At 48.2% G+C, this 26,009-nt stretch overlaps 1 protein-coding gene across 1 annotated transcript in view; it reads left to right on the forward strand.

The window, feature by feature from the left end:
* Positions 1 to 1,873: 1,873 nt before the first annotated feature.
* LOC309384440 (transducin-like enhancer protein 2) overlaps positions 1,874 to 26,009 on the forward strand; it is a 75,233-nt gene continuing 51,097 nt past the window's right edge. The window contains exons 1-6 of the mRNA XM_081938007.1: positions 1,874 to 2,337; positions 18,396 to 18,481; positions 20,227 to 20,290; positions 22,277 to 22,321; positions 23,203 to 23,265; positions 23,560 to 23,692. Coding sequence (XP_081794133.1) covers positions 2,314 to 2,337; positions 18,396 to 18,481; positions 20,227 to 20,290; positions 22,277 to 22,321; positions 23,203 to 23,265; positions 23,560 to 23,692 — 415 coding nt within the window. The 5' untranslated portion in view covers positions 1,874 to 2,313. The remainder of the gene's footprint in view (positions 2,338 to 18,395; positions 18,482 to 20,226; positions 20,291 to 22,276; positions 22,322 to 23,202; positions 23,266 to 23,559; positions 23,693 to 26,009) is intronic.

The following is a 26,009-nucleotide window of genomic DNA, read 5'->3' on the forward strand; positions in this document are numbered from 1 at the left end:
ACTATTCTCCAAGGCACCTGAGGGCAGGACTAGAAGCAATGGGTGGAAACTAATCAAGGAGAGAAGCAACTTAGAACTGAGGAGAAATTTCCTGACAGTTAGAACAATTAATCAGTGGAACAGCTTGCCTCCAGAAGTTGTGAATGCTCCAACACTGGAAGTCTTTAAGAAGATGTTGGATAGCCATTTGTCGGAAACGGTATAGGGTTTCCTGCCTAGGCAGGGGGTTGGACTAGAAGACCTCCAAGGCCCCTTCCAACTCTGTTATTTTGCTATCTGTGACTAAGAGGGGGTGGGTCTCATCTCACCTATCTAGGGATATGCATAATCAAATTGAGCCTCTTCCCGACTGGTACCCTCCCTTAGCTGTTGGATCTTAATCTCCAGAATTCCTTGGGATCTTCTGGAATTTCTGGAAGTTGAATCCAAACATCTGGAGATCTATCAAACAATGGAGGGTTGACTTCGCCACTTCATATACATTAGGAGGGTTTCTGTAGTGAGGTGGTTATCCCATTTGCCTCACACGTGAAAGGTCCACGGTTCAAATATTTTGGTTGTCCTGCTGGGATGGGGGCTGGACTGGAAGACCTCTGAGGTCCTTTCGTTTCTATTCTGTTCTGTTCTATTCTCTATTCTATTTTCTATACTCTTTTATTTTCTATTTTATTTTCTATTCTATTTTCTATTTTTTATTCCATTTTATTTTATATTCTATTCTGTTCAGTTCTCTTTTATATTCCATTCTATTTTCTGTCCTGTTCTTGTTCTTATTCTATCCTCTCCTCTTATCTCCTCTTTTCTATTCTGTTCTGTTCTCTTTTATATTCTATTCTATTCTATTTTCTGTTCTTGTTCTTGTTCTTATTCTATCCTCTCCTCTCCTCTTTTCTATTCTATTCTGTTCTCTTTTATATTCTATTTTCTGTTCTGTTCTTGTTCTTATTCTATCTTCTCTCCTCTCCTCTTTTATATTCTATTTTCTGTTCTGTTCTTTCTTATTCTATCCTCTCCTCTCCTCTATTCTATTCCATTCTATTCTATTCTGTTCTCTTTTATATTCTATTCTATTTCTGTTCTGTTCTTGTTCTTATTCTATCCTCTCCTCTCCTCTTTTCTATTCTATTCTGTTCTCTTTTATATTCTATTTTCTGTTCTGTTCTTGTTCTTATTCTATCTTCTCCTCTCCTCTCCTCTATTCTATTCTGTTCTATTCTATTCTGTTCTCTTTTATATTCTATTCTATTTCTGTTCTGTTCTTGTTCTTATTCTATCCTCTCCTCTCCTCTTTTCTATTCTATTCTGTTCTCTTTTATATTCTATTTTCTGTTCTGTTCTTGTTCTTATTCTATCTTCTCCTCTCCTCTCCTCTATTCTATTCTGTTCTATTCTATTCTGTTCTCTTTTATATTCTATTCTATTTCTGTTCTGTTCTTATCCTATCCTATCCTCTTTTCTATTCTGTTCTGTTCTCTTTTATATTCTATTCTATCCTCTTTTATTTTCTATTCTATTTTCTGTTCTGTTCTTGTTCGTTCTTGTTCTATTCTAATTCTAATTCTAATTCTATTCCTTTCCCTATTCCTATTCCAGCAGTTCCCTATTCGTGTTTTAGACGAGACTTTCCGATCGATCGCTTCTGCAAGAGGAGGAAAGGGGGAGGGGGGGCGGTCGGGATCCACCTTAAACCTTCCGTGCGCGAGATACCCCCCCCCCCCGCAATCCCCGTCGGGTTGTCAATCGGCATCGCTGCCCGCACAGGACCGCGTCCAGATTTGGCACCGACCTCCAGGTGCTTGCCCGCACACGCACTCACGCACCCTCCCCCCCCCCGCTCCCTTGCACACTCGGAGCAAATTCGCCCCTTCCCTTTTTTTTTCAAGGGATTGCAAATCTTCCCCCTTCTCTTTCCTTCCTTCCTTCCTTCCTTCCTTCCTTGCTAAGTGCTCTTTTAAGAGATGGGCGGTGGGGAGGGGAGAGCCAAACGCCCCCCCTTCTGCTGGTATTTAACACGCTTCTCCTTTTGACCCGCGTGTGCAAATTCTTCTCTTTTTCTCCCTTCTCAGGTAGAATTATTTTTTTAAAAAACCCTCTCTTTCTTTCTTTCTTTCTTTCTTTCTTTCTTTCTTTCTTTCTTTCTTTCTTTCTTTCTTTCTTTCTTTCTTTCTTTCTCCCTCCCTCTTTTTGCTTTTATTTTTAAACAAATAAAGGGCATGGCACGGAAACCTTCCTGAAATCTGAAGCGCAGAAAGAGCGCTCCCACAGCCACCCACCCACCCAATTTCTGTGGGGAGGGGGCCGTGTCCCCCCAGGATGTATTCTCAAGGGCGGCATGCTGTAAGTACCCTCTTTGTTGGGGTGGGATGAAGGGTGAGTGGCTTGGATGGAGCTGGAGGGGTCGTATCTTGAGGGGGTTTGGAGAATGGGACTTTGGGGAGGGGGGTGTCCCAAAAACTGTGTGCAGAAAGGGGTGCAGTTATATAAGGTGAAGTTTAGGCTTGGGAAGGGGGGGATCAAAGTGTTGGGTAGGCCCCCAGGTCTCTGCTTACTTACTCACAGCAGCTGGCTTTCCCCCCTCCCAAAAAGTGTTAAAATACACTACAGGTCCGTCCCGAACTTACAACCGTCCGTTTAGTGACCGTTGAAAGCTACAACAGCCCTGAAAAAAGGGACTTGGGAGCGTTTTTCACACTTAACGACCATTGTGGCATCCCCCACAGTCAGGTGATCCAAATTCAGACCCTTATTTATTTATTTATTATTATTTATTTATTACTTGAACTTATTAGTCGCCCCCTCTCCCCACAGGGACTCGGGGCGACGTACAAAAGTATTATATAGCGTACAGAGGAGGTAAGAATAAATAAATAAGTTACAATACCTAAAAAAGTTAAAACCCCAGTGAAATTAACCCTTAAAAACTAAAATTACCAATTAAAAATGCCCTGGGCTGGAGAGGTTGTAGTATTATGCCAGGTCAGCTAGTCGAAACAGTCCTTGGCAAAGGACTCATCTTTATGACCGTCGCAGTGTCCCCCGGGCTCACGTGATCCATGGGGGGGGGGACCAGATTCGCTTTGCAACCAAGCTAGGTTCACTTAACAACCAGCTGACTCACTTATCAACTGCAGTGATTCACTTAACAGCGGCGGCAAGAAAGGTCGTACCGCAGGTCGACACTCACTTCACAGGCATCTCACTCAGCCACGGAAACTTTGGCCTCAATTGCAGGTCGTAAGTCGATGTAAATGTTAAGTCCTGCATTTGCAAGTCAAAATGAATTTCTCTACCGAATATGCATTTCCAGGTTAAGTGTGGGGAAAACTTGGGATTCTGGAATCTGGCAAGAACCAGAGGCAGGATTTTTCCTGCCTCGTCTTGCTAAAGTTCAGACTTTCCTACTCGGTTGAGTAATGAATCCTTTATGATTAATTCCAAGACCTTCGGGTTACCGTTTGTTTGCGTAGCCTTTTGGAACCCAAAAGGTCGCTGCCCCATTTAGAATAGAACAACAGAGTTGGAAGGGACCTTGGAGGTCTTCTAGTCAAACCCCCTGCTTAGGCAGGAAACCCTACACCATTTCAGAAAAATGGTTATCTAACTTCTTCTTAAAGACTTCCCGTGTTGGAGCAGTTACAACTTCTGGAGGCAAGTTGTTCCACTGATTAATTGTTCTAACTGTCAGGAAGTTTCTCCTCAGTTCTAAGTTGTTTCTCTCCTTGATTAGTTTCCACCCATTGCTTCTTGTTCTACCCTCAGGTGCTTTGGAGAATAGTTTGACTCCCTCTTCTTTGTGGCAACCCCTGAGATATTGGAACAATGCTATCATGTCTCCCCTAGTCCTTCTTTCTCTTAAGCTAGACATACCCAGTTCCTGCAACCGTTCTTCCTATGTTTTAGTCTCCAGTCCCCTAATCCTCTTTGTTGCTCTTCTCTGCACTCTTTCTAGAGTCTCCACATCTTTTCTACATCGTGATGACAAAAACTGAATGCCGTATTCCAAGTGTGGCCTTACCAAGGCATTATAAAGTGGTATTAACACTTCACGTGATCTTGATTCTATCCCTCTGTTGATGCAGCCTAGAACTGTGTTTGCTTTTTTGGCCGCTGCTGCACACTGCTAAAATTTGCCAAAACCATATTTTTTAAAAGAAAGAGGATGGATTTTAAAGGATGGAAAAAGCCCCATCCTGTTTGACCAGAGAACCCGTTTCTGGTTTTGTGGGGATCGGGTTCAGATCTCTCTGCATGGGTGATAAGCCCTGATCTTGGATTGAATGCAAGGAAGGCGGTCCTTCCATTTTATTCACACAACCTGTCAACGCAGGTCAGGGAAAGACCTAACAGATGCATTGAGGGAGCCCAGTTCAGAATAAAATAAGTCACAATAGTTAACTAGGTTAATCGTGGTTTGCTTTTGTTGGATGCGTGTATGGGAGGGGGGAGGACACAGGAAGTTTGAGAAGGTTGTGTGAACTTGGTGTAAGGGTCCTTGTGAACAAAGGTGGTATTCAGCCTTTCGGATTGATTCGCCCGACCTGGTAGCAGAAATCGCGGGTGGGCATGTCCACCCGGCCGGCTCTATGACGTCCTATTTAGGCACATTTTTGAGGCTGGGCAGATGCGCGGAAGGTGCACGCGTGAGCAAAGCGGATGTGCGGAGAGCCAGATGCATGCACAGAAGGGGCGGGAAAACGCATGTGCGAAGCAGGTGCATGCGCGGTGGTGTGTGTGAACCAGCAGTAACAAAATGTGAAGCCCACCGCCGCTTGTCAACCATAAAACTGAAGTAGAGGTAGCTCTCAGCATATGACCACAACTGAGCCCGAAAGCGACGTGGCTAAGTCAGAAATGTGTTATGTGAGTTTTGCCCATTTCCTACGACTTTTCTTGCCACATTGATTAGATCAGGGGGTCGGCAAACTTAAACACTCAAAGAGCCATTTGCACCCGTTTCCCACAGAAAAGAAAACACCGGGAGCCACAAAGGTCCTAACCGGAAGTCCCCCTGTTCAATTCTGGAGCTGACTGGAAGTTCAGTTCCCCCACCATAGAGTCTCATCCTAGAGTGGCATACTTTTTCCTCTACCTGTCCTAACCGAAAGCCCTATCAATGGTGGAGACAACTGGAAAACCCTCCCCTTGCCATAGAGTCTCCTCCTGGCGCACTCTGCTTCTCTTCCCCCCTCCCCTCACCGGAAGCTCCTCTCAAAATTGTGGCGCCGACCGGTGACGGAGCCGCAGCAGAGGGAGGAAAGAGCCACATGCGGCTCCATTTGCTGGATTAGGTGAACCCCTGCAGTTGATAAATTAGTGACGTGGTTGTTAAGTGAATCGGGTTTCCCCCATTGACTTTGTTTGTCAGGAAGTTGCAAAAGGGGGTGGTGGTCATGTGACCTGCTGGATGCGGCAACCGTCGTAAATGTGAGTCAGTTGCCAAGCATCCGAAAGTAAATCACGCGACGATAGGGTCGTAAGTGTGAAAAAGGATCCCAAATCGCTTTTTTTTTCCAGTGCTGTTGTAACTTGGAACGGTCACTAAATGAACTGTTGTAAGTCAAGGACTGCCTATACTGCATCATTAGGTTCTTTATCGTGCAAACACAGCCAGGGGAGTGCCGCCTTCTTTAAACCTGCCTCAAAGAAGCTGGAAATGAAATTCACAGGACATTTACTTGATTAGGCTTGCTGAAACTGGGGAGGTAATTGGCTAATTTGGATTCCCGCGTCGGTGTCCTTTCCACCTTGCCTGGACGGTTGTGTGAATGCAGCCCAAAGAGAAGTAGGCCTGGCCCTTCAGACGGGAGAAATTTGCAAACGGGATGCGTGGCTCAGTCTTTAAAGGTAACCCCTGACTACAGAATCATTAGCACCAGAATGGGAGAGGAAGAGAGAGAGGAAGAGAGAGAGAGAGAGATAGATTGTGGTGTTTTGCACAATTCCCTGACCGACAATTAATTTAACCACGGTGTTTTCAATTAGTCTGGATTTGCATGACACAGAAGGGGAAGCTCAGCAGCGATGTCTGGTTGGAGGCTCGGCTGACCGTGAGCTCAAACAGGGGCGTAACAGCCAGCCCCCCTGAAAGCAGAAGGGGGGGTGTCAAAGAGGGGCCCTTTATTTCATTTTTTAAATATCATTTTTTCATTTCCCACCTTCGGGATTTGTATAAATAACTCCAAATGGCAAACAAAACCTGTAATTCAATACAATAATAATACAATAGCAGAGTTGGAAGGGACCTTGGAGGTCTTCTAGTCCAACCCCCTGCCTAGGCAGAAAACCCTATATCGTTTCAGACAAATGGCTATCCAACATCTTCTTAAAGACTTCCAGTGTTGGAGCATTCACAACTTCTGGAGGCAACTTCTGTTCCACTGATTAATTGTTCTCACTGTCAGGAAGTTTCTCCTCAGTTCTAAGTTACTTCTCTCCTTGATTAGTTTCCACCCATTGTTTCTTGTTCTACCCTCAGGTGCCTTGGAGAATAGTTTGACTCCCTCTTCTTTGTGGCAACCCCTGAGATATTGGAAGACTGCTATCATGTCTCCCCTAGTCCTTCTTTCTCTTAAGCTAAACATACCCAGTTCCTGCAACCGTTCTTCGTATGTTTTAGCCTCCAGTCCCCTAATCCTCTTTGTTGCTCTTCTCTGCCCTCTTTCTAGAGTCTCCACATCTTTTCTACATCGTGGCGACCAAAACTGAATTTATTTATTTATTTATTTATTTATTTATTTATTTATTTAAACTTATTAGTCGCCCCCTCTCCCCACAGGGACTCGGGGCGACGTACACAAGCAACAGTTAGCACAGTGTCAGAGGAGGTAAAAAATAAATAAATAATAACATTAATAGTTTAAAAACTAAAATTGACAATGCCGTATTCCAAGTGTGGCCTTACCAAGGCCTTATAAAGTGGCATTAACCCTTCACGTGATCTTGATTCTATCCCTCTGCTGATGCAGCCTAGAACTTTAGGGAGTCCTCGATTAACCACGGTTCATTGAGTGACTGTTCAAAGTTACAACGGCACTGAAAAAAAAAGTGGCTTAGGACCATTTTTCACACTTACGACCTTTTCCAGCACCCTCGTAATCACGGGGTCAAAGTTGGGGTGCTTGGCAATTGGTTCGTGTTGATGACGGTTGCTGGGTCCCAATGTCACTTGATCTCCTTTTACGACCTTCTGGCGAGCAAAGTCAATGGGGGAAGCCAGATTCGCTTAGCAACCGGGATACTAACTTATGAACCGCAGGGATTCGCTTAACAATCAAAACAAGGAAGATCGTAAAACAGGGCAAAATTCACGTAACAAGTGTCTCGCTGAACAACAGAAATCTTGGACTCAATTGTGGTCGTAAATCGAGGACTATCTGTGTTTTCTCCTCCTATTTTCCCCACAAAAACATCCCTGTAAGGTGGTTGGGGTGAGAGAGAGAGAGAGAGAGAGAGAGAGAGAGACTGGACCAAAGTTGCCAAGTCAGCTTCAGTGCCTAAGACAGAACTAGAGGTCCCAGTCTCCTAGTGATTGGCCCAAAATCACCCAGCTGGCTTTCGTGCCTAAGACAGAACTAGAAGTCCCAGTCTCCTGGTGATTGGCCCAAAGGCACCCAGCTGGCTGTTGTGCCCAAGGTGGGACTACAACTCCTAGTCGCCTGGTGATTGGCCCAAAGTCACCCAGCTGGCTCTTGTGCCTAATGTGAGACTAGAACTCCCAGTCTCCTGGCGATCGGTCCCAAATTACCCAGCTGGCTCTTGTGCCTAATGTGAGACTAGAAGTCCCAGTCTCCTGGTGATCAGCCCCAAATCACCCAGCTGGCTCTTGTGCCTAATGTAAGACTAGAACTCCCAGTCTCCTGGTGATTGGCCCAAAGTCACCCAGCTGGCTCTTGTGCCTAATGTGAGACTAGAACTCCCAGTCTCCTGGTGATAGGCCCCAAATCACCCAGCTGGCTCTTGTGCCTAATGTAAGACTAGAACTCCCAGTCTCCTGGTGATTGGCCCAAAGTCACCCAGCTGGCTCTTGTGCCTAATGTGAGGCTAGAACTCCCAGTCTCCTGGTGATAGGCCCCAAATCACCCAGCTAGCTCTTGTGCCTAATGTGAGACTAGAAGTCCCAGTCTCCTGGTGATCAGCCCCAAATCACCCAGCTGGCTCTTGTGCCTAATGTAAGACTAGAACTCCCAGTCTCCTGGTGATTGGCCCAAAGTCGCCCAGCTGGCTCTTGTGCCTAATGTGAGACTAGAACTCCCAGTCTCCTGGTGATAGGCCCCAAATCACCCAGCTAGCTCTTGTGCCTAATGTGAGACTAGAAGTCCCAGTCTCCTGGTGATCAGCCCCAAATCACCCAGCTGGCTCTTGTGCCTAATGTAAGACTAGAACTCCCAGTCTCCTGGTGATTGGTCCCAAAGTCACCCAGCTGGCTCTTGTGCCTAATGTGAGGCTAGAACTCCCAGTCTCCTGGTGATAGGCCCCAAATCACCCAGCTGGCTCTTGTGCCTAATGTGAGACTAGAACTCCCAGTCTCCTGGTGATAGGTCCCAAATCACCCAGCTGGATCTTGTGCCTAATGTGAGACTAGAACTCCCCGTCTCCTGGTGATTGGACCCAAATCACCCAGCTGGCTCTTGTGCCTAATGTGAGACTAGAACTCCCAGTCTCCTGGTGATAGGCCCCAAATCACCCAGCTGGCTCTTGTGCCTAATGTGAGACTAGAAGTCCCAGTCTCCTGGTGATCAGCCCCAAATCACCCAGCTGGCTCTTGTGCCTAATGTAAGACTAGAACTCCCAGTCTCCTGGTGATTGGTCCCAAAGTCACCCAGCTGGCTCTTGTGCCTAATGTGAGGCTAGAACTCCCAGTCTCCTGGTGATAGGCCCCAAATCACCCAGCTGGCTCTTGTGCCTAATGTGAGACTAGAACTCCCAGTCTCCTGGTGATAGGTCCCAAATCACCCAGCTGGATCTTGTGCCTAATGTGAGACTAGAACTCCCCGTCTCCTGGTGATTGGACCCAAATCACCCAGCTGGCTCTTGTGCCTAATGTGAGACTAGAACTCCCAGTCTTCTGGTGATCGGTCCCAAATCACCCAGCTGGCTCTTGTGCCTAATGTGAGACTAGAACTCCCAGTCTTCTGGTGATCGGTCCCAAATCACCCAGCTGGATCTTGTGCCTAATGTAAGACTAGAACTCCCAGTCTCCTGGTGATTGGCCCAAAGTCGCCCAGCTGGCTCTTGTGCCTAATGTGAGACTAGAACTCCCAGTCTCCTGGTGATAGGCCCCAAATCACCCAGCTAGCTCTTGTGCCTAATGTGAGACTAGAAGTCCCAGTCTCCTGGTGATCAGCCCCAAATCACCCAGCTGGCTCTTGTGCCTAATGTAAGACTAGAACTCCCAGTCTCCTGGTGATTGGTCCCAAAGTCACCCAGCTGGCTCTTGTGCCTAATGTGAGGCTAGAACTCCCAGTCTCCTGGTGATAGGCCCCAAATCACCCAGCTGGCTCTTGTGCCTAATGTGAGACTAGAACTCCCAGTCTCCTGGTGATAGGTCCCAAATCACCCAGCTGGATCTTGTGCCTAATGTGAGACTAGAACTCCCCGTCTCCTGGTGATTGGACCCAAATCACCCAGCTGGCTCTTGTGCCTAATGTGAGACTAGAACTCCCAGTCTTCTGGTGATCGGTCCCAAATCACCCAGCTGGCTCTTGTGCCTAATGTGAGACTAGAACTCCCAGTCTTCTGGTGATCGGTCCCAAATCACCCAGCTGGATCTTGTGCCTAATGTGAGACTAGAACTCCCAGTCTCCTGGTGATTGGACCCAAATCACCCAGCTGGATCTTGTGCCTAATGTGAGACTAGAACTCCCAGTCTCCTGGTGATTGGTCCCAAAGTCACCCAGCTGGCTCTTGTGCCTAATGTGAGACTAGAACTCCCAGTCTCCTGGTGATTGGTCCCAAAGTCACCCAGCTGGCTCTTGTGCCTAATGTGAGACTAGAACTCCCAGTCTCCTGGTGATCGGTCCCAAAGTCACCCAGCTGGCTCTTGTGCCTAATGTGAGACTAGAACTCCCAGTCTTCTGGTGATCGGTCCCAAATCACCCAGCTGACTTCTGGTTTTTAGACCAACTCCTTCCCCTCTAGACCAGACTGGGGTTTGGGGTGACCAGATCCTGGCCAGATCCTTCAGGAATGCCTCGTAGCTGGGTGGGAGCCACCCAGAGGAGCAGGAACTCTTGTAGAGTGACAACAGGAGTCTCCTTGGAAAAAAAGAGTTTCTGCCCCTTCTCTAAACTGGCTCTTTTCAGAGAGCATCAATTGTTGTATCTTTATTGGAAGTTTTTCATCTTTTGGCTGAAAAAGTGTAAAAAAAAATAGGCTTTCGCCCGGTTCTGGATGGTGAATAAAAGAGTCATAACAATTAAAATCCCACTCTGCCGCATGGGTGGCTGGGGAATTCTGGGAGCTGAAGTCCTCCAGAATTAAAGTTGCCAAGTTTGAAAAAATACTGTTTTTTAACACATTGCACTGGATGTCTTTTTCTCTCTCCCTTTTTCAGGTGAATTTAAAACCAGCCTGCTGGTTGCAGGCCAGGGGGAAAAACACCCTTTTAAAGATTTTTACCTCCCTTAATTTTAGGTTACCGCCATTCCTGTCAGCCGCAATCATTTTATAAGCAGCTGCAGTTCATAAAAGCCACAGTGGGTCTTTTCATTTCCTGCCTATCATTACCTGGTATCTCTTACATTCTTTTCCCACCCCAGCTGAGGACACCTCCCAAAAAGGAGAAATGAAAAAACAACAACATTCTAACGCCCCAGATCTGGAAGGGGTACTTGAGGTCATCCAGCTTCACCCCTTCTTTCATGGCAGGAAGCCAAACTGACAATGTTTTCCTTAACATTCATTGTTTTTATCATTTAATCCGTTATGGGTAGTCCTTGAATTATGGCCCAAATTGAGGCAAAAATTTCTGCGGCTAAGCGAGATGTTGGTGTTTTGCCTCCTTTTATGACATTTGTTGCTGGGATTATTAAGTGAATCACGGCAGTCATTAAGTTAGTGACAGCCTCTGAACTTGTCATAAAGTGGAAGGAAGGAAGGAAGGAAGGAAGGAAGGAAGGAAGGAAGGAAGGAAGGAAGGAAGGAGGAAGGAAGGAAAGAGGGAGTGAGGGAGGGGGGAGGGAAGGGAAGGAAGGAGGCAGGAGAAGGGGAGGGAGGAGGAAGAAGCAAGGAAGGAAAGAAGGCAGAGAGGGAAGGAGGGGGGAGGGAAGGGAAGGGAAGGAAGGAGACAGGAGAAGGGGAGGAGAAGCAAGGAAGGAAAGAAGGCAGAGAGGGAAGGCGGGGGGCGGAAGGGAAGGAAGGAAGGAGGAGAAGGGAAGGGAAGGGAAGGGAAGGGAAGGGAAGGGAAGGGAAGGGAAGGAAGGAGACAGGAGAAGGGGAGGAGAAGCAAGGAAGGAAAGAAGGCGGGGGCGGAAGGGAAGGAAGGAGGAGAAGGGAAGGAAGGAGGCAGGAGAAGGGGGGGAGGAGGAAGAAGCAAGGAAGGAAAGAAGGCAGAGAGGGAAGGCGGGGGCGGAAGGGAAGGAAGGAAGGTGGAGAAGGGAAGGGAAGGGAAGGGAAGGGAAGGAAGGAGACAGGAGAAGGGGAGGAGAAGCAAGGAAGGAAAGAAGGCGGGGGCGGAAGGGAAGGAAGGAGGAGAAGGGAAGGAAGGAGGCAGGAGAAGGGGGGGAGGAGGAAGAAGCAAGGAAGGAAAGAAGGCAGAGAGGGAAGGCGGGGGCGGAAGGGAAGGAAGGAAGGTGGAGAAGGGAAGGGAAGGGAAGGAAGGAGACAGGAGAAGGGGAGGAGAAGCAAGGAAGGAAAGAAGGCGGGGGCGGAAGGGAAGGAAGGAAGGAGGAGAAGAGAAGGAAGGAGGCAGGAGAAGGGGAGGGTGTCAGGCCTGTAGTTATGTTCTTTTTAGGATCTTTGGCCTGCCACACTTTCTTATAATTTTCTATGCTGTTTCAATAGTGTAGTAGTTGGGAGGGGGGAATAGAAAGGAGTAGGATTGTAGAATGGATTGTTGACATTCTTTTATAGAAGCCAAGGTCATCTTTTGTCTCCGCACATCGACACCTGGCCGGAAGAAGATGGGTGTAGATGCCAGCGTGGAAGATGATGATTGGAACATGTGATGGATTTGTGGGTGTGGGGAGAGATCATGAACTTTCAACTGGGTGAACCCAGAGGATGTACTTCCAGAGTTGGAATTTTCCATAGCCGTGCTAACATGCCTGCGGAATAAATTGCACCTTTAAGGATGTTTTGCCTTGGACAATGATTTATTTCTGCATGGTATTTAGAACCCTAACAGAGGGTGGAGGAAGAAGCAAGGAAGGAAAGAAGGCAGAGAGGGAAGGAGGGGGGAGGTAAGGGAAGGAAGGAGGCAGGTAGAGTTGCCAGGTGTCCACTATTTGAGCGGACAGTCCGCTTTTTTCAATTATGTTCACTATTTTTTTTCCACAAAATAGTGGACATTTTTTTTATTCAGAAGCTTTATGATGAAATGGTACGTAATCTAAAGCTGTACAGTCTAAGAGAATAAGGATAGGAGAATCGCCTTTTGTCTTTTTTTTTTCATAAGTTAGAATGAGACAAAGATCGAATATCCATTGAACTCGATTCTCCGAAAAAAATATTAATCATAACTCCATTGTTTCACAAGACATTTAATAAAAGTATATAAAATTATTTACATACTATTTTTCTTAACTCGCATTTACCTATTATTTTTATATTATACTTTTTTCTTAGTTGGATAGGTATGTTTTGGAACGCTCCATAACGTGTCATCATTTGAGGTTCAATGAGGACTAGGCTCAATATGTAGAGCGCGAATTTGTCAAACCAAAGATTTCGTTGAACCATTATAAACATAAAAGTTAATCATTGTTTTTATGTAAATACTATTTTGCTGTGTTCTAATTAAATCACCATGTAAGTAATATTAGGTTAATCTTTAGTAATAACCATCAGTTGAATCAGTTCTCAGTATAAAAGTGGATGTACTTTTTCAAGAAAGAGCCAGCTCTGAGTTTACTGAAACTGTTCCAGTATTGTGCATCAATTCCAGTATCAAATGCAAACGTGGAACGAATTTTCAGCGTCATGGGAAATTTGTGGACTGACGAACGTAACCGACTGCTTGTACCACCAGTTCGAAGTGAACTTTGTATATCTTTTAATATTTCTCAACGTTGTACTGAAATTAAAGAATGATTCCTTAGACACAAAGAATTGATCAAAGCTGCGCGGTCAAATAAAAAATACACACGACAGCAAAGTATTCTCTCTTTGCTTGTCCTATGCTTGATGACTGGAACATGAACTGCAACTATTTTGAATTTCCATTTATGTATACCTGAGTAATCTACCTGCTAGACGAGAAATCCATATTTTGAGGAACAGTGTCACTTTCTTGTAAATAACAACTTCAGGTTTTAACTGCACAATATGTGACTAATTATTTCCATCTCATTTGAAATATCTTCACAACTGTATGGGCTGAGATTCCTCTGTGCTGGCTATATGTGGATCACACTTCCTTATCCAGTAGTACCAGAGGTGGTATTCTGCCAGATTACCTTGGTTTGGGCGAAACAGTAGCACCACTGGCTCCACCCCCCCAACCAGATGTTATGATGGATGCTCTGCACGAGTGAAGCGTGCAGGCGCACTCCCTATTACGAACTGGTAGCGAAGGTAAACTCGCAAGATTGGCTAGGTCACCTCGGTGGTGGTCTATCAGGACAATGGCCCTGGGGAGGTGGTGGAGGGGGTCGGTGCCCGGAACCAGCTGGAGCCAGCTTTGCACGGGGCCCTTCGGCAGCGAGTACAAGAGGAGTTGGAGAAGCGGCGAGAGAAGCGCCGAGAGCCGTTGCAGGGATTGAGAAATGCTTAAGGGGAAATGGGGCTGGGCCTGCTTACCAGCGCAGGACCGTGCCTGGGGGATCAAGGGCTATGCTACTCAAGGGTACCATCGGGAGCAGTGGCAGAAGGAAGCAAATCCCTGCAGTCCATCCTGTGACAGATGTGCCCCAAAAGAAAGCCAGCCAAATACTATACTCAAGGGCAGACCTAATCCTATTGCGGGAGTCCCCCCTCTCGCATGTTTGGCCCTCCGCCCTTATGAGGGCCCACCTCGATGAGGGATACATTAATCCAGAGAGGTGGTCGAGGCGTAGTCTTAGGGGGGTTTTAGCCAAATTTTTGATTCGTTTTTTTAGAGGGTTCTAGGGTGGGGGGAGGGGCTAGTCAGACTGAGGGAGGTGGAGTTAGCAAGGAAGTGCCCGTAGCCATTAAGGGGGGGGAAGCAGTGATACTCCAGAAGAGGGTCTTTCTATTCCAACGGTCGTGGGGAGGGGCAGGTGCGAGGGTAGACAGAGATCTCATCACCGGTTGGAAGACCGTGGTTGTTGGGTACGGCCGGTCATATGTCCCAACCCCCGCAATCTAAGTGGTCAGGACCTACAGAGCCAGGGCCTGAGACTGATGTTATGCAATGCCAGGTCCGTTGTCAACAAAGCCCCCCTCATTAACGACTTGGCGTCGGAGGGGGAGCCGGACCTGGCAGGAATCATGGAGACCTGGCTGGGCCATGAGGGAGGTCTCCCTCTCGTGGAAATATGCCCGCCAGGTTACCGCGCATTTCATCAGTCATCGGCACTAGGCAGGGGTGGTGGGGTAGCGGTCATTGTAAGGGAAGGTCTCGAGCCTAGAGAGACCACTGTGCCACAGATAACCGGTTGTGAGTCCCTATGCATGAAGTGGGGCCCAGGGAGGCAGTTGGGCTTGCTGATTGTATACCTGGCTCCTCGCTATGCATCAGCAGCCCTGCCCGAGCTCCTCCAGGTGATCGCCGAGATGGCAGTTGAGACCCCCAGACTGTTGGTCATGGGGGACTTTAACTTGCCATCGGTAGGGGAGACATCCGAGGTAGCTCGGGAGTTCATGGCCTCCATGACAGCCATGGACCTGACCCAAGTAATTCAGGGCCCCACACATGAGGAGGACACACACTGGATCTTATCTTTGTCTCTGGCCGGTGGAGGAGTGATCTGGGAGTAGGGGATTTAGTCATCACACCCCTGTCATGGTCAGATCACTCACTTCTCCGGCTCGACTTTCCAGCCGCTACTCCCCACCGCGGGGAGGCGGAACCGGAATGTCCAAGATGGTTCCGCCCCAGGCGCCTGATGGAACCTGACAGGTTCCAGACGGAGCTTGGGCCATTTCCTGTAGCCCTGACTCGCACCCGGATGGAGGACCTAGTGGCTGCATGGAACAATGCGGCCACCGGGGCCTTGGACCGTGTTGCGCCTTTGCAGCCTCTCTTGCGGCAGCGAACCACCCAGGCCCCTTGGTTCACCAAGGAGCTGAGGGTGATGAAGCGCCGCAAGAGACGCCTAGAGAGCAGATGGAGATCGTCACGCTCTGAATCTGACCGAACACAGGTGAGAGCCCATTTACGGACTTACCTTGTGGCGTTAAGAGTGGCCAAGCGTCAGTATTGTGCCACCCTTATTGCATCCGCAGAAAACCGCCCTGCCGCCCTGTTTGGGGTAACCCGCTCCCTCCTTCAACAGAGGCCGCGGGAAGCCCCTTTGCAGGGTAGAGCAGAGGAATTTGGGGAGTATCTGCAGGACATAATCGCTCAGATTCGAAGTGAGTTGGTCCCTACTAGTGGTCTGGAGGGGACGTCGGAGGTGGGTCTTGAGGTTCCACTCTGGGAGGAGTTTGACTCTGTTACTTCCGACGATATGGACAGGTTGCGTAGGCGACTGCGAGCCACCACATGTTCACTGGACCCGTGTCCCTCCTGGCTTGTACTGGCATCCTGGGAGGTCACACGAGGCTGGCTCCAGGAGTTAGTCAACGCTTCTTTGAGTGAGGGGTTCCTGCCGGCCGTCCTGAAAGAGGCAGTGGTGAGGCCCCTCCTCAAGAAGCCTTCCCTGGACCCAGCTTTGTTAGCCAACTACCGTCCCGTCTCCAACCTTTGCTTTCTGGCGAAGGTTGTAGAGAGTGTGGTGGCACAACAGTTTCCACGCCACTTGGAGGAAACTGATTATCTGGACCCGCGCCAGTCCAGTTTCCGGCCCGGCCACAGCACGGAGACAGCACTGGTCGCGTTGGTGGATGATCTCTGGAGGGCCAGAGATGGGGGTTGCTCCTCCATCCTGGTCCTATTAGACCTCTCGGCGGCTTTTGATACCATTGACCATGGTATCCTATTGCATCGACTGGAGGGGCTGGGGGTGAGGGGCACCGTTTTGCGGTGGTTCTCCTCCTACCTCTCTGGCCGAATGCAATTTGTATTGGCAGGGGGGCAGAGGTCGACCTCGAGGCCGCTCACTTGTGGGGTGCCACAAGGGTCGGTCCTCGCGCCTCTCCTGTTCAATGCATATATGAAGCCACTGGGCGAGATCATTCGTGGGTTCGGGGTAGATTACCATCTGTACGCGGATGACACCCAGCTGTACATCTCTACCCCAAACCACCCCAACGATGCCGTCGAAGTGATGTCCAGGTGTCTGGAAGCCGTACGGATCTGGATGGGAAGTAACAGAAATTTACAACTATCAATAATAGGAAGAATCTCTACAATTAAAATGAACATTTTACCCAGAATCTTATACCTGTTCTTGACAATCCCAATCAGATCGAGCAAGGACTTTTTTGAAGATCTAAACAAAATAGTTTTGACGTTTATCTGGCAAGGGAGAAAAGCAAGAATAAAACTCAAATTGCTACAAGAAGCTAGAACAAGAGGAGGATTGGGTTTACCTGACTGGGAGTTATATTATCAAGCAACAAACCTGTTAGATACTTGCTCGAACTACAGTGGTTTCCACCAAGGTCCTCTGTTCCAGCGGGAACAGAGGTTTAATCCTATTGGTCGAAGGGTCTGACAGCTCCCTATCAAAGGGCTGCTGTCAGACTCAACCTTCGCTGGATTGTTCACACTTGTTGTACTTAATAAAGAGATGTTGTTACCGTTAAGCCTGTGTGTGCCTATCCAGAAAATGGGCCCGTTTTTTGCCAAAAAACAGCATGCATAACCTTTAGGAGGCTTGTAGAGTGCTCCTGGGGGGAGGGGGCGCAAAAACGAGCAAAAAACAGCATGTTTTCCGCTCGTTTTTGCCCTCCCCAGCCCCCAGGAGCACTTTGCAGGCCTCCCAAACTCTGCACGTCCATTTTTGCAAAAGTGTGTGTGTGGGGGGGTGGGGGATCAAAATGCTGTATTCAGTGTATAAGACGCATCCAGATTTTCACCCTCTTTTGGGGGGCGGGGGGGAAGGTGTGCCTTATACTCTGAAAAACACGATATTCATATCAAGGGTAAATCATTTCTTTTCCCTGAATTTGTCCCAGTTTAGCTGGGTGCGTGGGAAGAAATGACTTTTATTAATTTGGGAAGAGGTTTTTTTTGTGTGTGGCTGTTTTAATCTAGGCCATTTTTACAAAGTGCCTCCCTCCACTTTTCTCATTGGTTGATGCGGAGTCAGAATTTGAAATGAATTTGAATCCAACTTTTAATAACCTGCTTAATAGCCTGCTTAGGCATATGGCCGCACATCAAATAATGGGCTATTTTAATTGGGATTTTATTTGTTACTAGCTGATAACCCTGAGTGGCCTGGGTATTTATTTTTGGGGGTGAAATGTCCAGACCAAACTTAATTTCTAATGTTAGATTTTCCCCTTTACCAGAGGGAGCCCCCTTGGTACTGTGAAGCCATTACCATGGCAACTCCACTGCACTGTACAGTAGAAGCCATTTTACGGCAGTACAGTAGAAGTCATTTTAAGGCACAACAGGCTGTATCTTAACAGAACACACACCCGTAGGGGCATTAGGGGTGTCTTAACAGAGGTTGGTTCCTACTGGTTTGAACCGGTAGTGGTTTGGTGGCCTGGGTCGCTGGAACTGGCAGTGACCCAGGCCTGCTACACCCGGGAGCTGATTGTCTCAGTAGTGCTGAAGGCACCTCTTGCTTTTTGCTTCTGTGCATGCGCAGAGCAGATCCAGCTTTCCCCACGTGCTTTGCTTGTCGGGGAAAGTCACAAATGGTGACCACGTGATCCCAGAATAATTGCAAATATATGCTGGTTGTCCGAGTGCCCAAATTTTGATCACATGTCCATGGGGATTGCTGTGATGGTCGTAAGTGTGAGGATTGGTTGGTCAGCACCATTGTAAAGTTGAAAAGTCGCTAAATGAACGGTGGTAAGTCGAGGACCACCTTGTAAAGTAATTATGGTATATGGGGAAACCTGATTTGGAAGGGCTCCACATCATTTGCGAGAACTCATATTTTATTATTTTTTCTCCGTGCCTTAAAGCTATTCCATCTTTCTGTTTTCAGTCTGGGCAACCTTTTAAGTTCTCGGTGCTGGAGATTTGTGACCGAATTAAGGAAGAATTCCAGTTCCTCCAGGCTCAATATCACAGGTATGGAAAAGAAGAGGGTGGGGGAAAAAAGAGAAGATTAGGATTCTTAATTCTGATAACTAAGTGGAACCTCCACACCTAGTGGCAGTATACCCCACAATACTGTATAGCCTTTGAAAAATCCAGAAATCTCTCTGTCACTCCCCCACACGCCCCCTATCAACCACGGTGCAGCCTTGTTTGAACATCACGTTAAGCCAACACAGTTCTAGGCTGCATCAACAGAGGGATAGAATCAAGATCACGTGAAATGTTCATACCATTTTATCATGCCTTGGTAAGGCCACACTTGGAATCCTGCATTCAGTTTTGGTCACCACGATGTAGAAAAGATGTGGAGACTCTAGAAAGAGTGCAGAGAAGAGCAACAAAGAGGATTAGGGGACTGGAGACTAAAACATATGAAGAACGGTTGCAGGAACTGGGTATGTTTAGCTTAAGAGAAAGAAGGACTAGGGGAGACAGGATAGCAGCCTTCCAGTATCTCAGGGGTTGCCACAAAGAAGAGGGAGTCAAACTATTCTCCAGGGCACCTGAGAGTAGAACACGAAGCAATGGGTGGAAACTAATCAAGGAGAGAAGCAACTTAGAACTGAGGAGAAATTTCCTGACAGTGAGAACAATTAATCAGTGGAACAGAAGTTGCCTCCAGAAGTTGTGAATGCCCCAACACTGGAAGTTTTTAAGAAGATGTTAGATAACCATTTGTCTGAAACGGTATAGGATTTCCTGCCTAGGCGGGGGGTTGGACTAGAAGACCTCCAAGGTCCCTTCCAACTCCGTTTTTCTATTCTAAGCAGTGGTTTGTTTAAGCCCGGTTTACAGCATAATGGCTGGATTTACCCAATGTGCTTAAATGCATTGTGTGAACTAAAAAATCTGGCCCATTTTTCTCCTTTCCCTTCCCTTTCCCTTTAAAAAAAAAAGAGAGAGTGGGTTTCCTTAGAAAAGGAAGGCATCCTGTAAATCGATTTATTTTTGATTCTGCTCACACAACCCTAGTCCATTACAGTCCCCTGAGTGAAGAAACCATGGAAAGAGGGAGGGAGTTTAGAGTGGGGCAGGCAGGGACGGTTTGAAGAGACAGTTCCGCAGATCAAAAAGTGAATTTGTCACTTGTCTGAAATGATATACGACAGGGATGTCAAACTCAAGGCCCGCGGGCCAGATTCGGCCCATAGAGTGCTTATAAACAGCAAAGGACCACCCCTGGGGTGGTTCTGCCAACGGCCCCCCTCCAGCCGCGGGCTCCGTTTTTGCTGGCAGGGGGCTATCAAAACAAACTAAGCTCAAAACAGAAGGAGAAATGTTTCCCCTTTTGCATTTGAGCATGCAAGAAGGGACAGGAAAGGAGAAAGGGAAAAAGGAAAGACCAAGGAAAAATAAGGAAAGAGGGGAAGAAAGGAGAATGAAGAGGGAGGGAAAAAAGAAGGGAAGGGAAGGGAGGGAGGAAGAAAGGAGGAAAGGAAGATTATAATGAGAGTGAGGGAGGGTCTCTGCCTTAGCACTTGGCCACCATAGGTGCCCCCCCCCCATGACACGAGCGATGTTGTGATGGCCACACCCACTCTGGCCCTCCAAGGTCAAACACAACCCTGATGTGGCCTTCGATGAAATCAAGTTTGACACCCCTGGTATAGGATCTCTGCTCGAGCAGGGGGCTGGACTAGAAGACCTCCAAGGTCCCTTCTAGCTTTATTCTGAATCTGATTCTGAATCATATTCTCCCCCCCTTTTTTTTGTAGCCTGAAATTGGAATGTGAGAAATTAGCGAGCGAAAAAACGGAGATGCAGAGGCATTATGTTATGGTAAGACATATTAATAATAACAATAATACCCATAGTTACTTTTTTTTTTAAACAAGAAGTTACGGATTTACAAAATGAAGGTAGTCCTCGACGTACAACAGTTCATTTAGTGACTGTTTGAAGTTACCACGGCACTGAAAAAAGGGATTTAAGGCCGTTTTCCCCACGTACGACCGTTGATCGCAATTGAGCCCAAACTTCCTCTCGCTAAGTGAGAAACTTGTCAAGTGAGTTCTGCCCTGGTTTATTATCTTCCTTGCCATGGTCGCTAAGTGAATCCCTATGATTGTTAAGTTGGTAACCCGGTTGTTAAGTGAATCAGGCTTCCCCATTGACTTTGCTTGTCAGAAGGTCGCCAAAATGAAACACACGACCCCGGGACACGGCAACCGTCATAACTATGAGTCAGTTTGCCAAGCCTCTGAATTTTGATCACGTGACCCTGGGAAGGCTGCAACAGTCGTGAGCAGCGGTGGGATTCAAAAATGTTAGCATGGGATGATCGTAAGATGTTATGGAAGGAAAAAACAATGAAAAAATCTGCTGCAAAAAATATATATATTAGCAACCGGTACTCTGTCTGGTTGCTGGGTGGGTGTGGCCATGGAGGGCGTGGCCAACTCGGGCTCCTGCACCACAGAGGGGAGGGGCTTTTCCCCTCCCCAGGCTCCGGAGGTTTTCCCCAAGCATCCGGGAGGGCGAAAATGGTCTGCCCCGGGCTCTGGAGGCCCTCCGAAGTCCCGAATACGGGCCCGTTTCTGGACTTCCGGAACTTCCGGAAGGGCCCATTTTTTGCCCTCCCAAACCCTGTGCTTATCCAGCCTGATGAATGGGCTGTGTAGGGACTCCGGGGAGGGGAGGAGCTGGGATGGGCGGGGCCAGCCAGTCCTTGCAACTACCGGTTCGGCAAACCCGATGTAAAATTAGCATCCGGTTTGCGCAAAACTAGTCTGAACTGGCTGAATCCCACCTCTGGTCGAAAGTGTGAAAAACGGTCGTCGGTCACTTTTTTGAGCATCATCATTTGTTCGAATGGTCACTAAATGAAGTGTTGTAAGTCAAGGGCTTTCTGTACATGCTTGCTAAATGGCCAAACCCTGATTTGATGGCGTATAACAGCGATAGCGAACCTTTTTTGGCTCGCGTGTCATAAGTGGGTGGAAGCGCAGGGGGGCCATGTGCAGGTGTGCCGCACCCAAAATGCAATGTGTTCCCCTCCAGTGCGCATATGCGCACTACAGGCATTCCCCCCCCCATTTTACATGCTTTTTTGCCCTCCCCAGGCAACAAAGGCTTTATAGGAGCCTGGGGAGGGTGAAAACAGCCTCCCCTGCCCCTCCGGACGCCCTCCGGAGGCTTCAGGGACCTTCAGGATGCTTCCCTGAAGCCTCCGGAGCAGTCAAAACGGCCCTCCGAGCAAACCGGAAGGGACTTCCAGTTTGCTCGGAGGGTCGTTTTGAGCGCTCCAAAGGCTTCAGGGACCGTCCGGAGGCCTTCCAGACGCCTTCAGAGTGCTCAAAACGACCCTCCGAGCACTTCCGGTTTGCTCGGAGGGTCGTTTTAAGCGTTCCGAAGGCTTCAGGGAAGCCTGTGGACGCATGCGCGCTGGCCAGCTGACAGGGCAGCACTTTGCGTGCCCTGATAAATGGCTCCGCATGCCACCTGTGGCACGCGTGCCATAGGTTCGCCATCACTGGTGTATAATCAAATCATGGTCCATATAGTTTTTTTTTTTAGTTTTTAAAGAAAACGGTCTGTCCCTATCGATTGGTGGCTGTTTGGGGTTTCGATGAGCTTTTCTTGCATGGTTTTGCGTGTCATTATAGCCGCGTCACGATCGGGTATCGAATGTTAGGAATCGGGACACGATGCTAAGAGAGGAAACTAATGTTTATCAGGGCCCAATGAAGGGATTTTTCAGCTCGCAGGGGGTGGGTGGGTGGGTGTCAACTGCCTGCCTAACTGGTGCTTCTCCTTCTGTTTCAGTATTACGAGATGTCCTATGGCCTGAATATTGAAATGCATAAGCAGGTATGCCTCCCTGGGAATCGCGAAAGGAGCGGGTTTGGGAAGGAAATCCAGGTTCAGATACGTAAAGACAGAACTGGCCACATTGGCCAAATATAATGTGAACTTTGTTCATTTGGATGATGCCAAGTGGTCTAGGTTGCAGTTGGCTTCCTAGGGAGCATCGCGTTTGCAAATTTATTGGCTGCATTCAGGCAGCAAGATTAACCTCCCTGGTCCATTCACACCACAAACTAAGCTTAAAGGTTGCGTGAAAGCAGCCAAGTTGCTTAAAATGTACGAAAGAATGGGACTTTCTGAAGGGAATAATTGGTGGATTTTCCTCCTTCCCTCCCTTCCATTTCCCACTTTCCCTTCCTTCCTTCCTTCCTGCCTGCCTGCCTGCCTGCCTCCTTTCCTCCTCCCTGTTTTCCTTCTCCCTCCCTCCTTCCTTCCTTTCGTCCTTTACCCCTCCTCTTTTCTCCCGCCTTCTTTCCCTCCCTGTTTTCCTCCCTCCCTTTCTTCCTTTCCCCCTCTTTCCCTCCCTTCCTATTTTCCTTCCTTCCTTCCCTCTAACTCTTTCCCTCCTATCTTTCTTTTCCCCTCCTCCCTGTTTTCCTTTCCTTCCTTCCTTCCCTCCTGCTTCCCTCCTTCCTTTCTTCCTTTCTCCCTCCTCCCTGTTTTCTCTCCCTCCCTTCCTTCCCTCTCCCTCCCAGTCTTCCTTCCTCCCTTTCTTCCTTTCTTTCACCTCCCTGTTTTATTTTCCTTTCCTTCCTTCCTTCAGCCCTCCCTCCCTCCTTTCTTCCTCTCTCCCTCCTCCCTGTTTTTCCTCCCTCCCTCCCTCCCTTCCTTTCCCCAAGAGAATATTTGAGTCTTTGAAGTTTCTTCTTTCTCTTTTGCTTTAGGCTGAAATTGTCAAGAGGCTGACTGCTATCTCTGCCCAGATTATCCCGTTTCTCACGCAAGAGGTAAACATAAATAAATAAATAAATAAATAAATAATAAATAAATAAATAAATAAATAAATAAATAAATAAATAAATAAATAAATAAATAATGAATGAATGAATGAATGAATGAATGAATGAATGAATGAATGAAAACAGGCAAGAAAAAGTGAACGATTGTAAATGGGGGATTACCTGTAACCCGTCTTTCCCCATTGGTGGCAACTGGACTCCTGCATCCTTTTTAAGAGTGGACCTTGGCAAGGCAACCGTTTCAAAGTGCACTGATGTAGTTTTCTTTGCCCCCCCTCCAAGCATCAACAGCAGGTCTTGCAAGCCATGGACCGGGCCAAGCTGGTGACGATGGGGGAGCTGAACAACATCATTGGGGTGAGTGAGCGTGGTGGCCGGGGCCAAGCAGCGGCTTTTTCACTAATAATTGACTCTGGTATCTTGTTTCTCAGAATTATCTGAACATGCCCCAAAGAGGAAGGGAGGGAGGGAGGGAGGGAGGGAGGCAGGAGAGGGGGAAGCAATGGAGGGAGGAGGAGAAAGCAAGGAAGGAAAGAAGGCGGAGAGGGAGAGAGGGGAGAGGAAGGGAAGAAAGGAAGGAAGGAAGGAAGGAAGGAAGGAAGGAAGGAGAGGGCTAAAGGAGGGAGGCAAAAGAAGCAAGGAAGGAAAGAAGGCGGAGAGGGAGAGAGGGGAGAGGAAGGGAAGAAAGGAAGGAAGAAAGGAAGGAAGGAAGGAAGGAAGGAAGGAAGGAAGGAAGGAAGGAAGGAGAGGGCTAAAGGAGGGAGGCAAAAGAAGCAGGGAAGGAAAGAAGGCGGAGAGGGAGAGAGGGGAGAGGAAGGGAAGAAAGGAAGAGTAAGGATGGATGGATGGATGGATGGAAGGAAGGAAGGAAGGAAGGAAGTAGAGGGCTAAAGGAGGGAAGAGGGAAGAGGAAGAAGCAAGGAAGGAAAGAAGGCGGAGAGGGAGAGAGGGGAGAGGAAGGGAAGAAAGGAAGAGGAAGGATGGATGGATGGATGGATGGATGGAAGGAAGGAAGGAAGGAAGGAAGGAAGGAAGGAGAGGGCTAAAGGAGGGAGGCAAAAGAAGCAAGGAAGGAAAGAAGGCGGAGAGGGAGAGAGGGGAGAGGAAGGGAAGAAAGGAAGAGGAAGGATGGATGGATGGATGGATGGAAGGAAGGAAGGAAGGAAGGAAGGAAGTAGAGGGCTAAAGGAGGGAAGAGGGAAGAGGAAGAAGCAAGGAAGGAAAGAAGGCGGAGAGGGAGAGAGGGGAGAGGAAGGGAAGAATGGAAGAGGAAGGATGGATGGATGGATGGATGGAAGGAAGGAAGGAAGGAAGCAGAGGGCTAAAGGAGGGAAGAGGAAGAAGCAAGGAAGGAAAGAAGGCGGAGAGGGAGAGAGGGGAGAGGAAGGGAAGAAAGGAAGAGGAAGGATGGATGGATGGATGGATGGAAAGAAGGAAGGAAGGAAGGAAGGAAGGAAGGAAGGAAGGAAGGAGAGGGCTAAAGGAGGGAGGCAAAAGAAGCAAGGAAGGAAAGAAGGCGGAGAGGGAGAGAGGGGAGAGGAAGGGAAGAAAGGAAGAGGAAGGATGGATGGATGGATGGATGGAAGGAAGGAAGGAAGGATGTAGAGGGCTAAAGGAGGGAAGAGGAAGAAGCAAGGAAGGAAAGAAGGCGGAGAGGGAGAGAGGGGAGAGGAAGGGAAGAAAGGAAGAGGAAGGATGGATGGATGGATGGATGGATGGAAGGAAGGAAGGAAGGAAGGAAGGAAGGAAGGAAGGAAGTAGAGGGCTAAAGGAGGGAAGAGGGAAGAAGAAGAAGCAAGGAAGGAAAGAAGGCGGAGAAGGAGAGAGGGGAGAGGAAGGGAAGAAAGGAAGAGGAAGGATGGATGGATGGATGGATGGAAGGAAGGAAGGAAGGAAGTAGAGGGCTAAAGGAGGGAAGAGGGAAGAGGAAGAAGCAAGGAAGGAAAGAAGGTGGAGAGGGAGAGAGGGGAGAGGAAGGGAAGAAAGGAAGAGGAAGGATGGATGGATGGATGGATGGAAGGAAGGAAGGAAGGAAGTAGAGGGCTAAAGGAGGGAAGAGGGAAGAGGAAGAAGCAAGGAAGGAAAGAAGGCGGAGAGGGAGAGAGGGGAGAGGAAGGGAAGAAAGGAAGAGGAAGGATGGATGGATGGATGGAAGGAAGGAAGGAAGGAAGGAAGAAAGGAAGTAGAGGGCTAAAGGAGGGAAGAGGGAAGAGGAAGAAGCAAGGAAGGAAAGAAGGCGGAGAGGGAGAGAGGGGAGAGGAAGGGAAGAAAGGAAGAGGAAGGATGGATGGATGGATGGAAGGAAGGAAGGAAGGAAGGAAGGAAGGAAGGAAGGAAGGAAGTAGAGGGCTAAAGGAGGGAAGAGGGAAGAGGAAGAAGCAAGGAAGGAAAGAAGGCGGAGAGGGAGAGAGGGGAGAGGAAGGGAAGAAAGGAAGAGGAAGGATGGATGGATGGATGGATGGAAAGAAGGAAGGAAGGAAGGAAGGAAGGAAGGAAGGAAGGAAGGAAGGAAGTAGAGGGCTAAAGGAGGGAAGAGGGAAGAGGAAGAAGCAAGGAAGGAAAGAAGGCGGAGAGGGAGAGAGGGGAGAGGAAGGGAAGAAAGGAAGAGGAAGGATGGATGGATGGATGGAAAGAAGGAAGGAAGGAAGGAAGGAAGGAAGGAGAGGGCTAAAGGAGGGAGGCAAAAGAAGCAAGGAAGGAAAGAAGGCGGAGAGGGAGAGAGGGGAGAGGAA

Source organism: Natrix helvetica (assembly GCF_964273705.1).
Source record: "Natrix helvetica genome assembly, chromosome: 1".
NCBI lineage: Eukaryota > Metazoa > Chordata > Lepidosauria > Squamata > Natricidae > Natrix > Natrix helvetica.